Here is a 17,351-nt window from a genome sequence, read left to right as displayed (position 1 = left end):
CTGCCAGTCTGCCTACTTCGCCTTTCCCTTCGTCTCAACAAGCATCCAACTATTCCCACAGACGCAGTGTTTACTCAACCCGAGCAAGTACTGAGAATGCGCAGGAGTATAACCCGCCAAACCCGGCACAACATCCTCCATACAAGCACCACACCTCGTACACTGCTTGAGCAAATTCTTCTTCTTCCTGCCCTCCCCATTCGCCCCCGCACTCTGAATACTATCACTCCTGCTGCGATTCCCGCCACCCGTCGCCGACCCCACCGGATGCGTCCACGTGCCCGTGCCCCGAATAATCATCTTCTGACACACATCCACCACATGCGTATCGTGCCAGTACCTTGCGCGCTTTGAGTCCGTGAAGCCCAGCCACGTGGTATCGAAGAACATAAGTCTACCCATGTCGAGCTTATCCGCGAGGCAAATTTGCTGCGTCGTGCTCTTCCAGAGGTAATCCGTAACGAGGCGTTTAGCGACAGGGAAGAGGATGTCTGGGATTTTTCCGAGGAGGAGCTCGCGCTCGATGCTGTTGCGTTGCATGTCCGTCAAGTTACGCTGCTTGTATGTGCCGCGGACGTGGCTCTGTGTCTCGGTGAGCAGCTGTTCGTAGTAGCGGTAATCGAATGGGAGTTCTGTTATAGCAGCATAAAGAGGAGCGTATAGTTTCTTTGCTTCAGGCGTTTGCGGCGGTGCATTGGGGTTCCCGGCTGCGGAATTGGGCAGCGTGACGTAGGCTGCTGCGCTGCGCGAGAGCCACGCAATAGGTTGGAACCAGAGTTTCATCATGGCGCGGGGGAAGGCGGACAGGATGAGGAGGAGCGCGGGTTTGTTGAGCTCACGGATTTTGGCCTCAAGGACGGGACGCGTGAGGTCTGCTGGGGGTATGTCGGATAGGGCGCGGCCGAGGGCGAAGAGATCATCTAGGATGTAGGCCATGAAGTGCATTGTCCATCTGCAGGTTCCGATCATTTGGGGGACGGCTTCGGGTCGGAGGTTGCTCTTCGATGGGTCGCCGTGGAGGCGGACGATGGTGGTCAGGGTTTGCGTGACAAATCTGATGTTGATGAGTTGCCAGGCCATCTTGCTGCTCAGAGAACGGTCGATGTTGCCTTGGAGGCCGAGGATGTTCATGGCCGAGAGCGTCTTTACGAAGAAGGGGCTGCGGCCGAGGAGAAGGAAGTGGTTGCTTGATGTGTCGTCTACGCCACAGTCGATGTTGACTTGCAGTCCTTCGAAGAGGAGGTTGATGAAGTCGTGTTTACGCTTGTCGCTCAGGGAGCTGACAAGAGCGAAGATGTCGTCGCTGGAATAGTATTGGTTTGCTGCAGACGAAGACTGTAGAATGAGTGCTGCGAGAGCGGCGGCATGGCGGGGATCGTCATCGTCTGATGAGAGGGTGCCGTGGGAGTACTCCATAGAGCGCAGCTTTGGGCTACCATCCAGTTGCATACATACCGCCAAGCAGTGGTTGGGTGATAGGGCGACGTGTAGCGAGGGTTCGGCGTGCTGGAAGACGAAACCAGCTTGTAATAGCGAGTTCACAGTGTCGGTATTGCCATCTGGCATGACTATCTCCATGGTCGATCGCTTCCTGAACTCGATAGCCCCGTCGCTGTACGTGAATGCCAGAAGCATGCTGTACCATATCGGGTAGAATCCTAATACGACAGCATGCAATGAGAAGTCAGGCTGTCTCTTTAGAAGGAACGTGTTCTGTGCAGATACCGAGCTTACGCTCTTCTTCTTTGATGTCACCTGATCGAGGCTGGAATGGAGCTGACTGTGTTGCTCTTGATGCACCTGCCATTTAACGATGATGCTGTACCGCGTTTCTTGCGGGTTCAGATCATACGAGATTGGGTTCGGTGGCTTGCAGAATATGGCCTGAATGGTAGGTACTGAGCCGTCGTCTTGCTCTGGCGTGACGGGAAGGAAGTTGAGATGTGTCAGTTGAGCGGCAGCCGCACCTCTCGATGCTGTGCCGTCACCCAGGTCGTCGTTAGCAAGCTCGACAGGGTTGCAGTCGTCTTCTAAAGCGATCAATGAGACTTGGATGGTTGGCTTCTCGAATGGACCAGCGTTCTGGCTACGCTTGTCGGTTGGCACATTCCAGATTGTCTCAATACGATACAAGTGTAACCGCCGCTTGACGTCGTAGGCAGCCAGTAGGAGGGTGTTGTCTAAAGAGATTAGTTTGATAGCATCGAAGCATACAGGAGACTGTACCATTATTAGACGTAAAGGCTGCGTGTGTGAAGGACTCCTTCGTTGAGATCATAGGCCCTAATTGAGCGGACACTTCTTGCCAACTGTTGTCAATCTGCTGAAAGCGAAGCTTGAGCTCGCCATGTCTCTTCAGATATATGAAGCATGCTTTGCCTTCTACAGGATGGTGCGCATTGTTGAACATGTGCTGTTTGATATTCCACTTCCATTTGCCTTTTTCTTGCGAAGCTGACCAAGCAATGAGATTCTGGATGAACATTAGAAACAGGCTTACAAACATCCGAAAGACGTTACCTTTTGCGCGTAGGGTAGGATCGCAAGCCAATGCATGCCTACCACACCATCTACTTCGGACTCTGGATGAGCTACTTCCGCTCTGGTGAAATGCATGCGGTCCAAGGCCATGGCGCATGAGAAGACCATTACTCGACCTGCTTCGTCCATGACAGCGAGATCATTTCCCAGATGACTCCATGATAGATGGGTCAAACGAAAGATTTCGCGGCCCTGTGGGAATTCGAGAGGGACGTTTCTTCCGAGATCCCATTTGCCAGTGTCAGGATCTCGGGAGAAAATCTTCAGGTGGACAGAGTAGCCGTCTGGACTTATGTATGCAACACAGCCATTCTTGGACCATGATATCTTTCTATTACCTGTTAGTGGAGCTGGCAGACTTACCCAAGACTTACTTACTGGCAGCAGCCGCTAGACGCTAGCTCATCGATGCGCCCGTCGAGCCCTTTCACTGGCGGTGTCGTATTGATAGACTGTATGTTGACATGCTCTGAGTCTCCGAAGAGATCATCCACATCCATGTTATAACTTGCGCCGTCCATTGTGGTGAGATAGCTGCTCTCGGCGGCAGGTCGGCTGAGAGGTGAGATCAGTCGAGAAAACAAGAGGTGGGAAACAACCCCGCCAAGAAAGTCGCACTAGACAAACACGAACAGATGACGAGCGAATCGTCGGGTATCACAGAGAATACAAGGAAATGAGGCACGAAATTCAAGACAGAGACGGACGTGGAGAGGGTCGAGGGTTGATGAGGCTGCGCCCCGGTTGTCTGGGATCAGTTGCGGCAGTAAGCGATGCAGCTAACGATGACTAGCGCGGTTCCATCTGGTGTGCTGTTCGTGAGAGCTTCGCGCACAATCGTCATCCCAGGCAGTCATCCTTCCCAGAATGCTGATGAAGGTTATCGCAAGAGCTCGAAATATAGTGCAATAAGCTCAGGATGCTTATGCGACTCCGGGATTGCGACGGTCAAATAAGCGCATCGCGCCGATCTCTATGAACCTGGGAGGGGTTGCATGCGCTGTGGCTGTCACGAAGAACATGGCATCGTGCCGTCCAGTGGGAAGCATGACGAGCGAAGACTTGCTTCAGAGCTCGCTGTCGTACCCTATGTACACGGCTTAACATGCTTCTTGCACGCCTACTACTTCAATGATGCTGCCGTTCAGATAGTGCCATGTTCGGCCCAGCACAGACATGCCGCAAACGTAAACAGGTCGAGTGTTTAGGTTCTGTTCTTGGCAGACCTACCCGGCGCCCATGGTTGTCCAGGTCAACCAGCGCTCGCCCGTCATCGCATCCACCGCCAACCTCTGCAACCTTCCCACCCCCCTTCACCACCGCCCACAAACGCGTCTATTCCGGACGCGCGCCTGCCTGCCCTACTGTTCACGCGCCTTCACGAAGCGTCACAATGATCTAGCGTACCTTCCCGATCTGACGGTTCTCGAAGGGGACCAAAACGGCAGCAGCGGCAGCACGGCAGCGACGACCGACAGCCCCCAACCTACGCCCTCCACACAACCACGATCTCCACACGTCCACCGTACGCGGCATATCTCGAACAAATACTGAGCAATTAATGCGGAATTCCACCGTATTGGTCAAGCTACAAAGAACCTTGTGGTACTAGACGCGCCGGGTCCCTGAAAGCCGTCAGGCGCCTTGCGTTCGACATTGAACCTCCCTCGCGACACACGGCTGTCACTGCTTGTTGCTGTCCACCCCACAATCCCCACGGCGCTCCTTCACCATGGCTTACAACGCGCTAAACAACGAGCCCAGCTCGCCCTTGACCGAGATTTCGGATTCCGATCTCTCTATTCTTTCTCGGTCGCCCACTCCACCAGCTGAGCTTAACAAATCCTTCGCTCAACGTCGCGCCTACATGTCCCCATCCTCCTCGCGACGCTCCTCCGCCAAGACGTCACCCGCGCCTGAAGACATGCCTTCTCCCCCGTCCAGCAACGATGACAACCCGCGTCCGGTGAAGAGGAGGAAGACGGCAGAGCCCAAGGAGCGCACGGCAGAATACCTCGACCTTTCCAGGTCCGACGTCGAACAAGACGAGCTACCACAGCTGCAGCGCTTGCTGAGCGTTCTGCACAAGAAGCGCAAGATTGTGGTTATAGCAGGTGCAGGCATTTCGGTTTCGGCTGGCATTCCCGATTTCCGATCAGCTACTGGCCTCTTCAACACGCTCAAGAAGGAGCACAAGCTCAAGTCCTCCGGCAAGGACCTCTTCGACGCGTCTGTTTACCAGGATGACACGTCCACGTCGACATTCCACGACATGGTGCGCACCCTGTCCCAGCACACCAAATCTGCGCAGCCCACCGCCTTCCACCATCTTCTCGCGACCCTAGCCCAAGAAGGGCGCCTCATGCGGCTCTACACCCAGAACGTCGACGGCATAGACACTTCATTACCCCCTCTAAGCACAACGGTGCCTTTGCCCAAGAAAGGACCTTGGCCCAAGACTGTCCAAGTACACGGTGGTCTGGATTATATGGTGTGCTCTAAGTGTCAGAAGGTGGAGCCTTTCGACGCCGAGCAGTTCAACGGGCCTAGCCCACCACCCTGCCCAAGCTGTGTGGAGAACGACGAGATCCGCCAAGTCGCAGACAAGCGCAGCCACGGCATTGGCCGCCTGCGTCCTCGTATGGTCCTCTACAACGAACATAATCCTGATGATGAGTCGATCGGTTCTTGTGCCTCCTATGACATGCGCATGAGGCCAGACGCTGTTATCGTGGCTGGCACCACGTTGAAGGTCCCCGGCGTGCGGCGCATCGCCCGCGAGATGTGCAACATCGTTCGCGACCGGAAGGATGGAGTCACGGTCTGGCTGAACAACGACCCGGAGCCGATGGGTAAAGATCTCGAGGACAAGTGGGACCTAGTAGTAAAAGGTCCTTGCGATGAAGTCGCGCGCCATGCCAACATGCGACGATGGGACGACCCCATGGACTATAAGACAGTCACAGAAGAGGATCTCAACAAAGTCAGGGAGAAGCAAAGAGCAGAGGTCATCATCGGAACTCCTCGAAAACCTGGTGTCCTACGCAATGCAGGCCAGCTCACACCTGGACAAAGCCCTCGCATACTGCCACTATCTTTTAACAAAGCGGAACCAGACACACCGTCTAAGAAAGGCACGAAGAGGAAGGCAGACGCCAAGGCAGACGGCCAGATGGATCTGTTCGGCAAGCCCGCAACCAAAGCACCCGCAAAGAAGCCGAAAGCACAACCAAAGAAGGCAACAGCAACAAGCAAGAGCAAGGCGGGCAAGAAGGAGCCGAAGAAAGAGGCTCCCGCTATCAACAACGTCTTCAAGGCTACCAAGGGCGGCGCCAAAGCCACAGGCAAGCCTCTGGCCAAAGCATCTGATCCGGCCCTTACCATTATCGAGTCAAAGTTCAACGAGCAGACTCGGCTCAATCCAAAGGAGAATGCCAGCGACACGATTCACATTGAGAAGCGACGGACCCCATCGACCCCCAGGAAGCCAGCAAGACTGACCAAAATAAAGTCAGACTTTGTGTTCCAGCCTGTTTCGAGTGCAGATAGCCGCAACAACCACTCACCGAAACGGCCACCAATTGAAAGCTTCACACCCACAAAGGACCGTACACCCAGTGCTCAGATTCAGGAGGAGATGGCATACGCGCATGCGACGTCGTCTACGAGCGATTCTCGTCCTTCATCCTCGGGCAGCGCACAGCGGCACATCATTGAAAGCCCAACCGGCCCGGTACCCAAAAACATGAATCACCTTCTCTGCTAGCAAACTGCATTTCTCGGCGTTGGCGGGGTTTCTTTTCCAGACAGACACCGTATCTATCTGCGCGGTGCATTGCATGAGAGGCGTTTGTGGTTTTACAAGTGTACAGTTGAGGTGTTAGTTGTACCAGTATTTTTCTCATTGTTGGACATGCATATCTTACCTTTTGGCTGCATGATACCCAGATGAACCCCTGGTAGAGGCAGATCGGACGCTTTGGCGTCCTTATTCAGCGTAGTGTAGTGGTTCCGATGATAGTTGAAGGCTTAGGCCTCTGTTGATATTCGTGACAAATGCGAGATATTTACTATTACCTGGTGTTGAGACAATCTGTTGATGTTGGCGATAACAGGAACTTGAATGAACTATGGGTGTATAGTTGCACCTTTCTCTTATACCTGCAAATGAACCTCTGTGCCCTAGAATTGCGCCTCCCTTGCGCGCCTTCTTAAGACTGGCGCCTTGGCGCTTGATTCGGCCTGTGCACGTTGGCTGACGACCATTTCTCAACCTTTCATTGTTCAAGCATCTACACTCTGGCGAGACAAAGGCTTACCCTTTGTTCGCGACGGCATCGTTCCGCAATCACCAGTCCTGCAACAAACTCATTCAATTGGAACAGCTTCGGTCGGCACCTCAAGCTTGTCAACATCTCTACGCGCTGACGTGTCTTGAGAGATCTCAAATCCTACCCGTGCAGGATATTGCAGTAAAAAGAGCTGGAACTATCGGGCATGGCTTCACCACTAACCGTACGAAATTTGACGCCTACCACCCTCTCGATCCAGCGAGTTGAGCGATTTGAAGACCCAAATACGCTCCAGTCCAAAGCAAGCGGGTACTTCCTCGGTGCTCAAAGCACCCCATCCGCGGCACCTACTTCACCTGAACTCAGCAGCCATGCACAAAGCTTCAACGATCAAGATCTTGAAACTGTCCTGCAGCCGTTCGAGTCGTATACTTTAACATTTGCAAACTCGAAGCAGTCCAACACATCTACACTATCAAATCCAACGCTCCGTCTCACCATTCAAACAGCCAATGGTGAACGCCATCGCATTGATACGCACCCGTCATATACTCAAAAGTCAACACAGTCGTTTACCCCACTATCCGCGGACTCTTCAACAACTTACAAAGCCCTCTTTCACCCATCGACACCAGTTCCCCATCTCTCGATCCATGTTAACCACCTCCCAAACTACTCTTCGTGGATGGGTTCACTACCAGATGATCTACCTCTATCAGCTATAAGCATCCCGGGATCGCACAATGCACATACGCACTATCGAGCTCTTCCGTCCGTTCGTTGTCAGGTTCACGATGTCAAGGCACAGCTCGAGAACGGGATCAGATTCCTGGATATACGTGTACAGCCTACACACGCGACGGATGCATCAAAGAAAGACCTTTACCTAGTCCACGGCGCATTCCCTGTGAGTCTGACAGGACCGAAGTACCTTGAGCCTATCCTAAAGATATGCTACGACTTTCTCTTAGCCAACCCCAGCGAGACGGTATTGGTGAGTTTGAAGCGAGAAGGTGTGGGAAGCGCGACGGACGAGCATCTTGCCCGCATCCTAGAGGAGCACTACATCACCCCCAATGCGCGCCACTGGTACACGGAGAAAGCGATACCGTACTTGGGAGCTGTAAGGAGTAAGCTGGTTCTGGTACGGCGGTACAATGTAGCCCGGACTGTGGCTTCTTCTTCGAGTTCAGATTGCAAGAATGGCGGACTAGACGCAACAGCCTGGCCGCACAACGCAACTCACGCCATCTTCCCATCGCACTCTTCCGCACCAACGTTCTGTCTCCAAGACTTCTGCGAGGTTCTAATACCGGATATTATACCGACGAAAATACAGCATTGCAACGACCATCTTGTGCGTTCTGCCGCCGCCGTTCACCCCATTCCTGGAATAACAACCGATGTCACGAACCCAGTACCGCCAGGACCACTGTACCTAAATTTTCTCTCCGGAAGCAACTTCTGGAAGAAATCCTGCTGGCCTGGGGCTATCGCCAAGATTGTCAACAGGGGCATGGAGGAGTGGCTTTGCGAGGGACATCACTTAGAGGCTCCAAATACGACACCTCGCCACCCGGAGGTCGCAGATGAGAGCGCCGAAGGTGTAGTGAGGAGGGCAAAAATCGGTGATGGGAGCACGGGTGTTGTTGTGATGGATAATGTGGGAGAGAATGGGGATTGGGAGTTGGTCAAGCTGATCGTGGGTATGAACATGGGCGTGTTGGCGAAGGTGAAAGCAATGGGTCAGACTTGATGGAAAACCGATTCGATACAAGATCACAAACACGTACATTGCATATCCAAGATCCTGGTCGCACTTACACCCCACCTGTTGGCTCGTGAGTGCCATGTGCAAGTGATTGACGGGGAGCGTCTGTGCATCTCCGAGATGCCGACGGAACATTTTGGCGATGCGCATCATGCATCTAGCATATCGAAGCCCACGACGTGCGTACCATGCATTGTTCGGCCTCAGCAATTACGGCTGTCAACAAGACAATCCGACGATAGTCGCTCTTCAACGCCAATCCTAAGTGCGACAATTGTGGTGGGCCGGCGCATCTAACAATGTCCCTCCTCCGACCAACATGCGCATCGCTCGCGCGGCGACTCTGCACTGCACAACCGTTATCAGAGCCAACCCTCAAGTCGCCTTTATTAGCTCTCATACAGCGACATCGATCCTCACGACCGCAATGTCGTGCCTTCGTCTCCACGCCCCGCTATCGAGCAAGAGTTATAGACACCCCGCAGAACCCGAGCATCCCCCAATCACGCAAGCGCACAGTCAGGATAGGTCCTCTACCCGAAGGGCCAGTCAGTGAACCAACGATACATCGAATATTTGGGCGAAAGCTATCGGGCCACGATGGTAATAATGTTCTGCGGATATTACACCACCGGCGGACAGCAGGCTCGCTAGCCGACTATGGCGTAGACAATCTGGGGAAACAATATACACACGTGAGCAGGGATACGGCATTGAAGGGCCTGGAGTGGTTACGAGAAAAGTACCCAATAGATGAGGCGCGTGCGGCGGAGGAATGGGCGGAGAAGGAGGCAAACCGTATAGCCTACGAGCTGTGGCTGGCTGACCCAGAAACCGAGTCCAAATACAAGGACCCCGCTCGCGCTTTCCGAGAACAAATGGAGAAGGAAGAGGCAGAGAGGATACAACAGGAAGAGGACAATCGGAAGATTGGCATACTGCATGCAGGCAAGAGTCAATTTGAGCTAAACATTGAAGAGAAGAGGAGACAGCGATTAGAGGAGATTACACGGAAAGCAGAAGAAAAGGAACAACAGGAGAGAGAAATGGAGGAGAAACTGGCGACTGGAGAATACGTGCGAACGCCAACTGGCACGCAACTCATGAAACCCGGTCAAACAGCCTACGTCGATGTCTTCGGTCGCGAACAAGTCAGCCGAAGGAAAGAGGAAATGGAGAAATACAGCAAAGCTGCTCAGATAACGGATGCGAAGACAGAAGAAGAGTTACTCGCACAAACCACGCTTGTAAGCACCATCTCCCCTCTCTTCTCAAATTGACACGATCACTAACACCATCGCAGGCGCAACGCCTCTACCCCATGTCCGCCTTCGTCTTCCTCACAGTCCTAATCTGCTACGGTTTCGCCCACTACTACCTCCCTCCCTCGCCCTCCTACCGCCTCCTCCCCGACCTCAGTCCCACAACCGCCACCATCGGCGCGCTGCTGGCCATAAACGTCGGTATAGCAGTAGCATGGCGCGTGATGCCCCTCTGGCCCATCCTAACCCGCTACTTTATGCACGTCCCCGGCTACCCGCGCGCCGTCCAAAGCGTCCTCAACGTCTTCAGTCACGTCCAGTACGAGCATCTCCTCGCCAACATGATGATGCTATGTCTCGTCGGCCCCGCATGCTGCGACCTCGTTGGCCGTGGCACTTTCATGGGCACATACATCTCCGCTGGTGCCGTGGGTACACTGTTCTCCCTCTACTGGGCTAATCTCGGCCGCGGAAATATTACTGCTCACTCCGTCGGTGCTTCCGCAGCTATCTGGGGCATCTCCGTCCTCTACTGCCTCCTCACCGATCAAGAGAAGCTCAAAATACCTTTTGTAAAAGAGCAGGAGGTGGCGTTCTGGCCTAAGATGCTGTTGGGTGCTTTCATCGTGCTTGAGATTTTCCAATCGTTCAAGAAGGGTACGTCGACTGCGGATCATGCTAGTCATTATGGTGGAATGTTTGTTGGGTTTGTGACGGCGGGGTATATGCATGCGAATGGGTGGAAGGATCGGCCGCGTTTTGTGGATAGAGAGGGTGGCGTTGTTGAACAAGGGGTTCAGGAGAGGGCGGGCGTGGATGGGAAGACGGTGGATGTTGGGGCGGTTGTTAAGGACGTTAAGGAGAGTTTGACGGGCGGTGGGAAGTAGGGTGTTGGAGTGTATTGTATGGGATGGAAGTGTGGTATGTATCATTATACCTGTACAAAAAGAACTTGATACGACACGACACAACCAACGTTCAACCATTGATTGCACGCCAGGGAACATGTAAATGGTGAGTGCAGTGGTGGAGACCATGTCTATCCTACCTCTCAGTTCCTACTCTTTTCGTACTTCCAGTTCAATCGGTCAGTTTCCGCTCATGCTCAGCTGGAATCACACAAGACAGCAGCAACACTACCCATTCGAAAAACAAGGGCATTGAATTCCATTCCAACGCTGTACAAAAGATAGCAGAGACATCCTCATCCAACCTCCCTAAACACCAGGGAAAACATAAACCCCCTTCTCCAACGCCATCTGCACACTCGACACCGGCTTAACATATTTTCTCACGCTCTTCACCGCATCATCCAACAACATCGCCACCAAATTTCCAAACACAACACTCCCCTCCGCATTCAAATGCGTGTTATCATCCGCCTTGAGATTATACGTATGCGCGTTTTCCGCTCCAATCGCATTCAAATACGCCGTACTTGCCGCGTTCAAATCGATAATATCAGCGCCGCTCTTACTCGCCGCTTCTTTCGTCGCGGCCACCACATCCGCGAGGTTTAGTTTGATCTTCCCGTCGGCATCGTAGTTGCGGCGGCTTAGGGATGTAACGAGGACAGGCGTCGCGCCTACATCCCGCGCTTCTTTTACATACGCAATTAGATTGTTTGTGAGATCTGCGGCGCTGATATTCTTATCGGGTTTCTGGTCGTTGTGCCCGAATTGGATGGTAACGTAGGGCGTGTATTTGCTTGAGACGTTTTGAGCGGAGGATAGTACGGTTGCCCAGTCGCCGCCTTGCCGGAAGGATACGGTTGTTGCGCCGTTGTGGCCGTAGTTTGTGCCTGAAGCCCCGTTTTGGAGGGTTGTGGTTAGGAAGCCGGTGCCCCAGCCGCCGCCGCCTGCGGATTGTACGGCGGTTGTTGAGTCGCCGGCGAGGAGGAAGTAGGGTGGTTTTTGGGCGCTGGGTTTGGGTTTGGGCTTGGAAGAGGGAAGGGCGGATGCGGTGGCGAGGAGGGTGAGGTAGGTGAGGGTTATTGGGAGATGCATCTTGATGCTATTTGGCTCTGCCGCTGTGAGATAGATTGAATGGAATCGCAAATTTCGAGCTGCTGATGGTTTGCCTGCCGGTTTCGATGAAGGATGCTCATTACTTATATACCCATGAACTGATCTCCTTCATCCCTACATCGTCTACCTTCTAGATGACAATTGATCGGAATTTTACCCCATCATTTCCTTTTCGGGGCCGATGGTCGCTGGGGTAGAGTAGATGGTCTGGGGTAGCTTGTAACGTTCGTGTTGATGCATTTCCACCAATCGGGCCCGGGGAAATCAACGGGAACGTCATCGGTGTTGTTTCGCGGAGGAAATGCGATCCCGCGAAAAACGGGAGAGAAACTGGATAAACGTATGGTTCCCGTTCGCCCGGCTTTGTGGAGTTGGAATGCGCATGTTTTGCCTGTGTATGAAGAGTTGTCGATGCTGGCTGAAATCCATGAGGCTGGGTTCGCAGGCCTGGAACGTTCTTGCCCGAGGCAGTTAGACTCGGCTGGCTACACAGCCTCGTCTTACTCAAGAGTAGGCGCAGCCTTCTTGTTCACTCCCAGGCATCTCTGTAATTGTTCCAACATCTCATTGTTCATCTGCTACCTAGGCATCTCGGATTGTAGCTCTTTATCGAAGACTATTGAAGATGCGCACCATCAAGGTATGGCTGGACAAGCTTCTGCAACTAACCTCCGAGGACAAGGGCACGATATCGAAATCAGCAGACTTATGCGCAGATTGCGCACGATGGGACTTCTCAACCGTGTTTCTTGGCAAACAATATCCTGCTTACGCGTGTGGAGTCATCAGAGACCATTCAAGACGTCCGGTCTGGGATGTCCGCTCCCTGCAAACCGTCAGACTTGCGAAGACTTGCCCGATGTGTAGTTTCTTCGTGTCTCTACTCGTTATTCGAGGCCAGATAAAGGAAGACGACATATCAGCCTCAGAAAAAGATCTGGTTGTACAATTCAACAAGGTTGCATTGAGCGATAGTCACGGGGCTGTGTTTCTAAGGGTTATCGATCGACAAGCCTCCCAAGCATCATACTCCAACACATGGCCTGATTACATCGAAGCGGCTGCTGGTCGCGAATGGATCACTGTGTTGCCAGAGCGTTTGACGCCATACTGTAACATCAAAGGGTTATCATTGTGGGTGAGAAAATGTTTGGAGGACCCGCATGACTCCCATTTCGATTGCGCGAAGAGTCGCTTCACAACAAGAACTTTGGACACGCTACGACTGATCGATGTGAAAGCAATGTGCCTGAAATCAAAGCAGTTGCCAACGAAATACGCTGCCCTAAGCTATGTCTGGGGCCCATCTCACCTTACACAACTGAAGTTGCACCAAACGGAAGTGGAAGCCATGTCAAAGCGCAATGCATTGAGGCGACGGTGGGATGAGGTACCAGCAACGATCAGAGACGCCATGGAAGTTTGTATCGGATGCGGCATTCGATATCTCTGGGTCGACGCTCTTTGTCTGATTCAGGACGCGCCAGATCTTCCACGACATCTGGACAAGATGACGGAGATTTATGATACAGCTGTCATGACAATTGTAGCAGCTTGTGCCGATTCATCGTGGACAGGCCTTAGCGGGGTGTCGATAGCACGCCCTATGTCGCAACACCGCGTGTCCATCGGAAACATAGCTCTCATGGAAGCTTTGCCACCACTGGGAGCTGAGCTGAAGAACGCACGCTGGACTCAGCGTGGCTGGACGTTCCAGGAACAAATATTCTCAAGGCGATGTCTGTTCTTCTTGGAAAATCGAGTGGTCTTTCAATGTAAAGATGGGTGGATTGACGAGAGCATCGACTGCGACTATAGTGGGCGGATTCTCAAACAAGCAATAACTTTGACTCGGATGTCTTTGCCAGCGAGCAGGGATGAGTTTGACTTCCTGTGCTTTGTGGAATGCTTCTGCAGACTTGAGCTTACGTACGATTCCGATACTCTCAAAGCGTGTACGGGCGTTATAGCGTGGCTCGAACAGAAAGGCACCCAATTCTTCTGGGCCACACCTACAGACCGTATACTGGACGGTCTTGACTTTGAGACTAAAGGACTGGAACGACGACCCGGCTATCCTAGCTGGTCCTGGCTAGGCTGGCGGCGACCGCACGCTCAAGATAAAAGTTCCCAAGAGTTCTTTTCCAGCAGAAAGCATGTGGAAATTAAGGACTTGTGCAAGATCAGCATTCTGTCACCAAACAATGATCTGAAGAGGGAGGCAGCGGACTTTGAGACACTGCAGCTGTCGGCGAATGATCTGGATAAGCTCCTCATAATGGAGGCTTCTGTCGCGGAGTTTTCAGAACTGGAAGGAGCATTATTATGTCGCGATGACTTGGAACATTCCGACATTCGGCCACACTTAGTTCACAATGACGACGAGGCAGGCAAGATTGAGCTGGTGGGTCTTACGCAAGAATTCGAGCTCATGATTACTCCAGACCCACTCTATGTGAACTGCTTAATCATTAAGACAGATGTGCGGGGTTTGTCTGAGCGGATCGGCGTGGCACGGGTCGAGCTGTCCAAGTGGCTAACCGCTGAGGCAAATGACCGGGTAGTGTATCTTATCTGAATCTTGAGGGCCGCAAGATTTTGGGCTCCAGAACATTGGCGTAAACACTATGAGGTTTAGCAAGATATCGCTTTTGGGTTGCGCACACTTTGTATGAACTAATTGCGTTCTGAGTGTGACATGAACACCTGAAAGCGACATGCATTTCTCTCAATGGTACAGGAACTTATGGACGTGAGTATGTCAGGCAGGCAGTGCCATAGGGTATCGACGCGGGTCTGCGTCCCGCTCCTGGCGAGGCGGCTCGGTTGGAGTTCTGGGACGGCATTTGGCTCCGCAGGGGTGGGATGTCAGATGCGCTATACCCGATTGAGCGTGCAGAGAACTCCCCGTGTCCCTGACTGGCACGTGGAGAACACGCAGCATTCTGGCGATGCAGCTGCGAAGGAAGGCTCTTGTGGAAGAGAATACGATACATATAGCTCTTACTATTGATTGAGCACATAGTCGCAACATCGCGACTCCACGAGGCGGACCGTTTCGTAGCTTCCGTTGCCGGTCGCGCGTGGGAACGGGCCTGACAGGCACCCCGCGTACCCTTTCCAAGGTTATTTCCACGGGGTTGGCACTACGTCCCGTTCTCATGGCATTGATCTTCATGACTAGCAATGCGCCGCCTTTTCGATTACATGTCAAGTTTTTTTTCCGGCGTATTCCCTCCGATGTTTGACACCCCTGGGGCCGCCATGTGTTGACCCGGCCTTTTGCCACGATCCATCGCTCGAAGGCGCAGGTCCTTAGCCATCCATGAGAACCCACAGTAAGACCGGCAGATGCACATGCGTCCGAATATCGATGGAAGCCAGGGGTCTACATGTACAGACCGTACCACGCATGACGATCTCTTGGCAGCGTTGCGATGAGGGCCTATAAATCGTTCCCAGGAAGGCTTCATGGTTTCTTCCGCACGCCGTCAATCCTTCAGCTTCGCAGCCAGCCGTGATCCGTACGGGTCAGCAAGCAAATTTATCTTTGTGGTAATTCTCGTTTACCTCATACGTAGTCAGACATGCTTTCATTCATCGCTCCTTCGTTCTTTGGCGCTGCGGTGTTAGCAGTGGCATCAGCCCAAACCACATACGACTATGTCATTGTTGGAGGAGGCACCACGGGCTTGGTCGTTGCGAACAGACTAAGCGAAGATCCCAAGAGTGAGTACCGAAAGGTGAAGAGGTGCTTCGAGCAATGAGCTGACAATTGTTTACAGAGGCGGTCCTGGTTATCGAAAACGGCGCTCTCGACAATGGCACCCTATCCAGCATTCCCGGCAACTCGGGCGGCCTCAACCTTGCTGCTATGTACGACATCTACAGCGCACCCGTTCCCAATCTTGGCAACCAAACTTTCCTAGTAACAGTCGGCAACGTCGTCGGCGGCGGGTCCTATGTGAACGGAATGCAGTTTGACAGAGGTGCTGATGCAGACTATGACGCGTGGGGCCAGCTCGGAAACAAAGGATGGGATTGGAAGGGGCTGAAACCATACTTCATGAAGAGCAACGACTTCGATGCGCCTTCGAAGAAGACAACCAAGGCTTTTGGTATCACCTATGATGCCAAGGCTTACGGAAATGGCCCGCTGAAGGTGTCGATACCGGACTACCAATTCCCCGATATGAAGACTATCTATCACTCCTGGGATGATGTCGACATTCCGCACCCACAGGAGGGCTTTGCAGAGCCTGTCGGTCACTACTGGTCACCGAACTCAATCAACAAGGCGACTGATATGCGTAGTACATCGCGCACTGCGTACTACGATCCCATTGTGTCGAGGAAGAACCTGAAACTTTTAACAAACGCTCATGTCGATGAGATTATGTTCTCAAAGAACAGAGTAGGCGCCTTAACCGCCACGGGCGTCAAGTATACTCCAAAAGACACCAACAAGCAAGTCGAAGCCACTGCCGCAAAAGAAGTCATTCTTGCTGCTGGTGGCGTGTTTACACCACACTTGCTCATGTACTCTGGCATTGGCCCAAAGGACGTTCTGAAAGCTGCCGGTGTCACCGTTAAGAAGGTAAGCACGTCAACCTCGAAAAATTTGAACAGGGCTGGAGCCTACATCGACGTTAGGACACCTACTTTGCAGGTTTCCATGTTGATGTAGGCTGCAGACCTGTTCAGAATTCTCCTTGTATGAGGTGTAAGGATGGTGGTGATGATCCTGAGACCTGTGCTGACATTTCCTAGGATCTCCCAGCCGTGGGTTCAAATTTCCAAGACCACATCGCCAACTACATGAACTTTGACCTTCAAAACCTGAATCCAGAGAACATGAACGCCCTCGGCACAGATTCATCCTTCAACCAAACAGCTTACGATCAGTACTTGAAGTCGCGCACCGGCCCATACTCTGTTGGCAAAGCCAACGGTCTCGTCTTCATTGCACTACAACACTTCGATTCCTCGTTCAAGAAGACTGTTGCCAAGATACGATCTCAAGTAGCTTCCAACTTCCTCCCGGGACGCTACGCAAAGGACAAGAAGCTTCTCGCCGGTTTCAAGAAGCAGCGCGACATCCTTGCGAAGCAGTTCTCCGGCACTGACGCCGCTGTAGGCGAACTTGTCATCCAGCCATGGGGTTTCTCTGGTATCGCGAACAACAAGCCCTTCTCACGAGGCACTATCACACTCAACAATACACATCCTGCCGCCTATCCGATTGTCCAATGGAACACGTTCCAGAACCCTGTTGATGCGGATGTTATGGTAGCCCTTACACGATACAACCGCGCACACTGGGCGTCCAAGGAACTTGCGCAATATAACCCTGTGGAGACAGCTCCTGGCCCTCAGTAACAAACCGATGAGGAGATCATCCAGGGCGGTGTTGCCTCGGGCTCACTACAACCCACATTCGCGCATCCCAGTGGTGGGT

At 52.9% G+C, this 17,351-nt stretch overlaps 6 protein-coding genes across 6 annotated transcripts; 4 read left to right on the top strand and 2 right to left on the bottom strand.

Moving 5' to 3' along the window:
* Nucleotides 1-12: 12 nt before the first annotated feature.
* On the bottom strand, nt 13-3,062 carry J4E87_008619 (uncharacterized protein; the record flags this gene model as incomplete). The annotated part of the gene is made up of 4 exons (XM_049380206.1): nt 13-2,180; nt 2,227-2,473; nt 2,521-2,872; nt 2,920-3,062. 4 exons carry the CDS (start codon nt 3,060-3,062, stop codon nt 13-15), a joined length of 2,910 nt encoding a protein of 969 aa, XP_049229948.1.
* Nucleotides 3,063-4,273: 1,211 nt separating this feature from the next.
* J4E87_008618 (uncharacterized protein) lies at nt 4,274-6,307 on the top strand (the record flags this gene model as incomplete). Its single annotated transcript, XM_049380205.1, has 1 exon — nt 4,274-6,307. One exon carries the CDS (start codon nt 4,274-4,276, stop codon nt 6,305-6,307), a length of 2,034 nt encoding a protein of 677 aa, XP_049229947.1.
* A 731-nt stretch (nt 6,308-7,038) lies between these two features.
* Nucleotides 7,039-8,589, top strand: J4E87_008617 (uncharacterized protein; the record flags this gene model as incomplete). The annotated part of the gene is made up of 1 exon (XM_049380204.1): nt 7,039-8,589. One exon carries the CDS (start codon nt 7,039-7,041, stop codon nt 8,587-8,589), a length of 1,551 nt encoding a protein of 516 aa, XP_049229946.1.
* A 314-nt stretch (nt 8,590-8,903) lies between these two features.
* On the top strand, nt 8,904-10,753 carry J4E87_008616 (uncharacterized protein; the record flags this gene model as incomplete). The annotated part of the gene is made up of 2 exons (XM_049380203.1): nt 8,904-9,851; nt 9,908-10,753. The coding sequence occupies 2 exons, from the start codon at nt 8,904-8,906 to the stop codon at nt 10,751-10,753; spliced, it is 1,794 nt and encodes a 597-aa protein (XP_049229945.1).
* Nucleotides 10,754-11,083: 330 nt separating this feature from the next.
* On the bottom strand, nt 11,084-11,872 carry J4E87_008615 (uncharacterized protein; the record flags this gene model as incomplete). The annotated part of the gene is made up of 1 exon (XM_049380202.1): nt 11,084-11,872. One exon carries the CDS (start codon nt 11,870-11,872, stop codon nt 11,084-11,086), a length of 789 nt encoding a protein of 262 aa, XP_049229944.1.
* Nucleotides 11,873-15,480: 3,608 nt separating this feature from the next.
* Nucleotides 15,481-17,272, top strand: J4E87_008614 (uncharacterized protein; the record flags this gene model as incomplete). Its single annotated transcript, XM_049380201.1, has 3 exons — nt 15,481-15,622; nt 15,679-16,490; nt 16,664-17,272. The coding sequence occupies 3 exons, from the start codon at nt 15,481-15,483 to the stop codon at nt 17,270-17,272; spliced, it is 1,563 nt and encodes a 520-aa protein (XP_049229943.1).
* Nucleotides 17,273-17,351: the final 79 nt, after the last annotated feature.

Source organism: Alternaria ethzedia, assembly GCF_023757985.1.
Source record: "Alternaria ethzedia strain BMP 0044 chromosome Unknown scaffold_28, whole genome shotgun sequence".
NCBI classification, from domain to species: Eukaryota; Fungi; Ascomycota; class Dothideomycetes; order Pleosporales; family Pleosporaceae; genus Alternaria; species Alternaria ethzedia.
The sequence above is the reverse complement of the archived record's forward strand: the minus strand, read 5'-3'. Positions and strand labels throughout refer to the sequence as shown.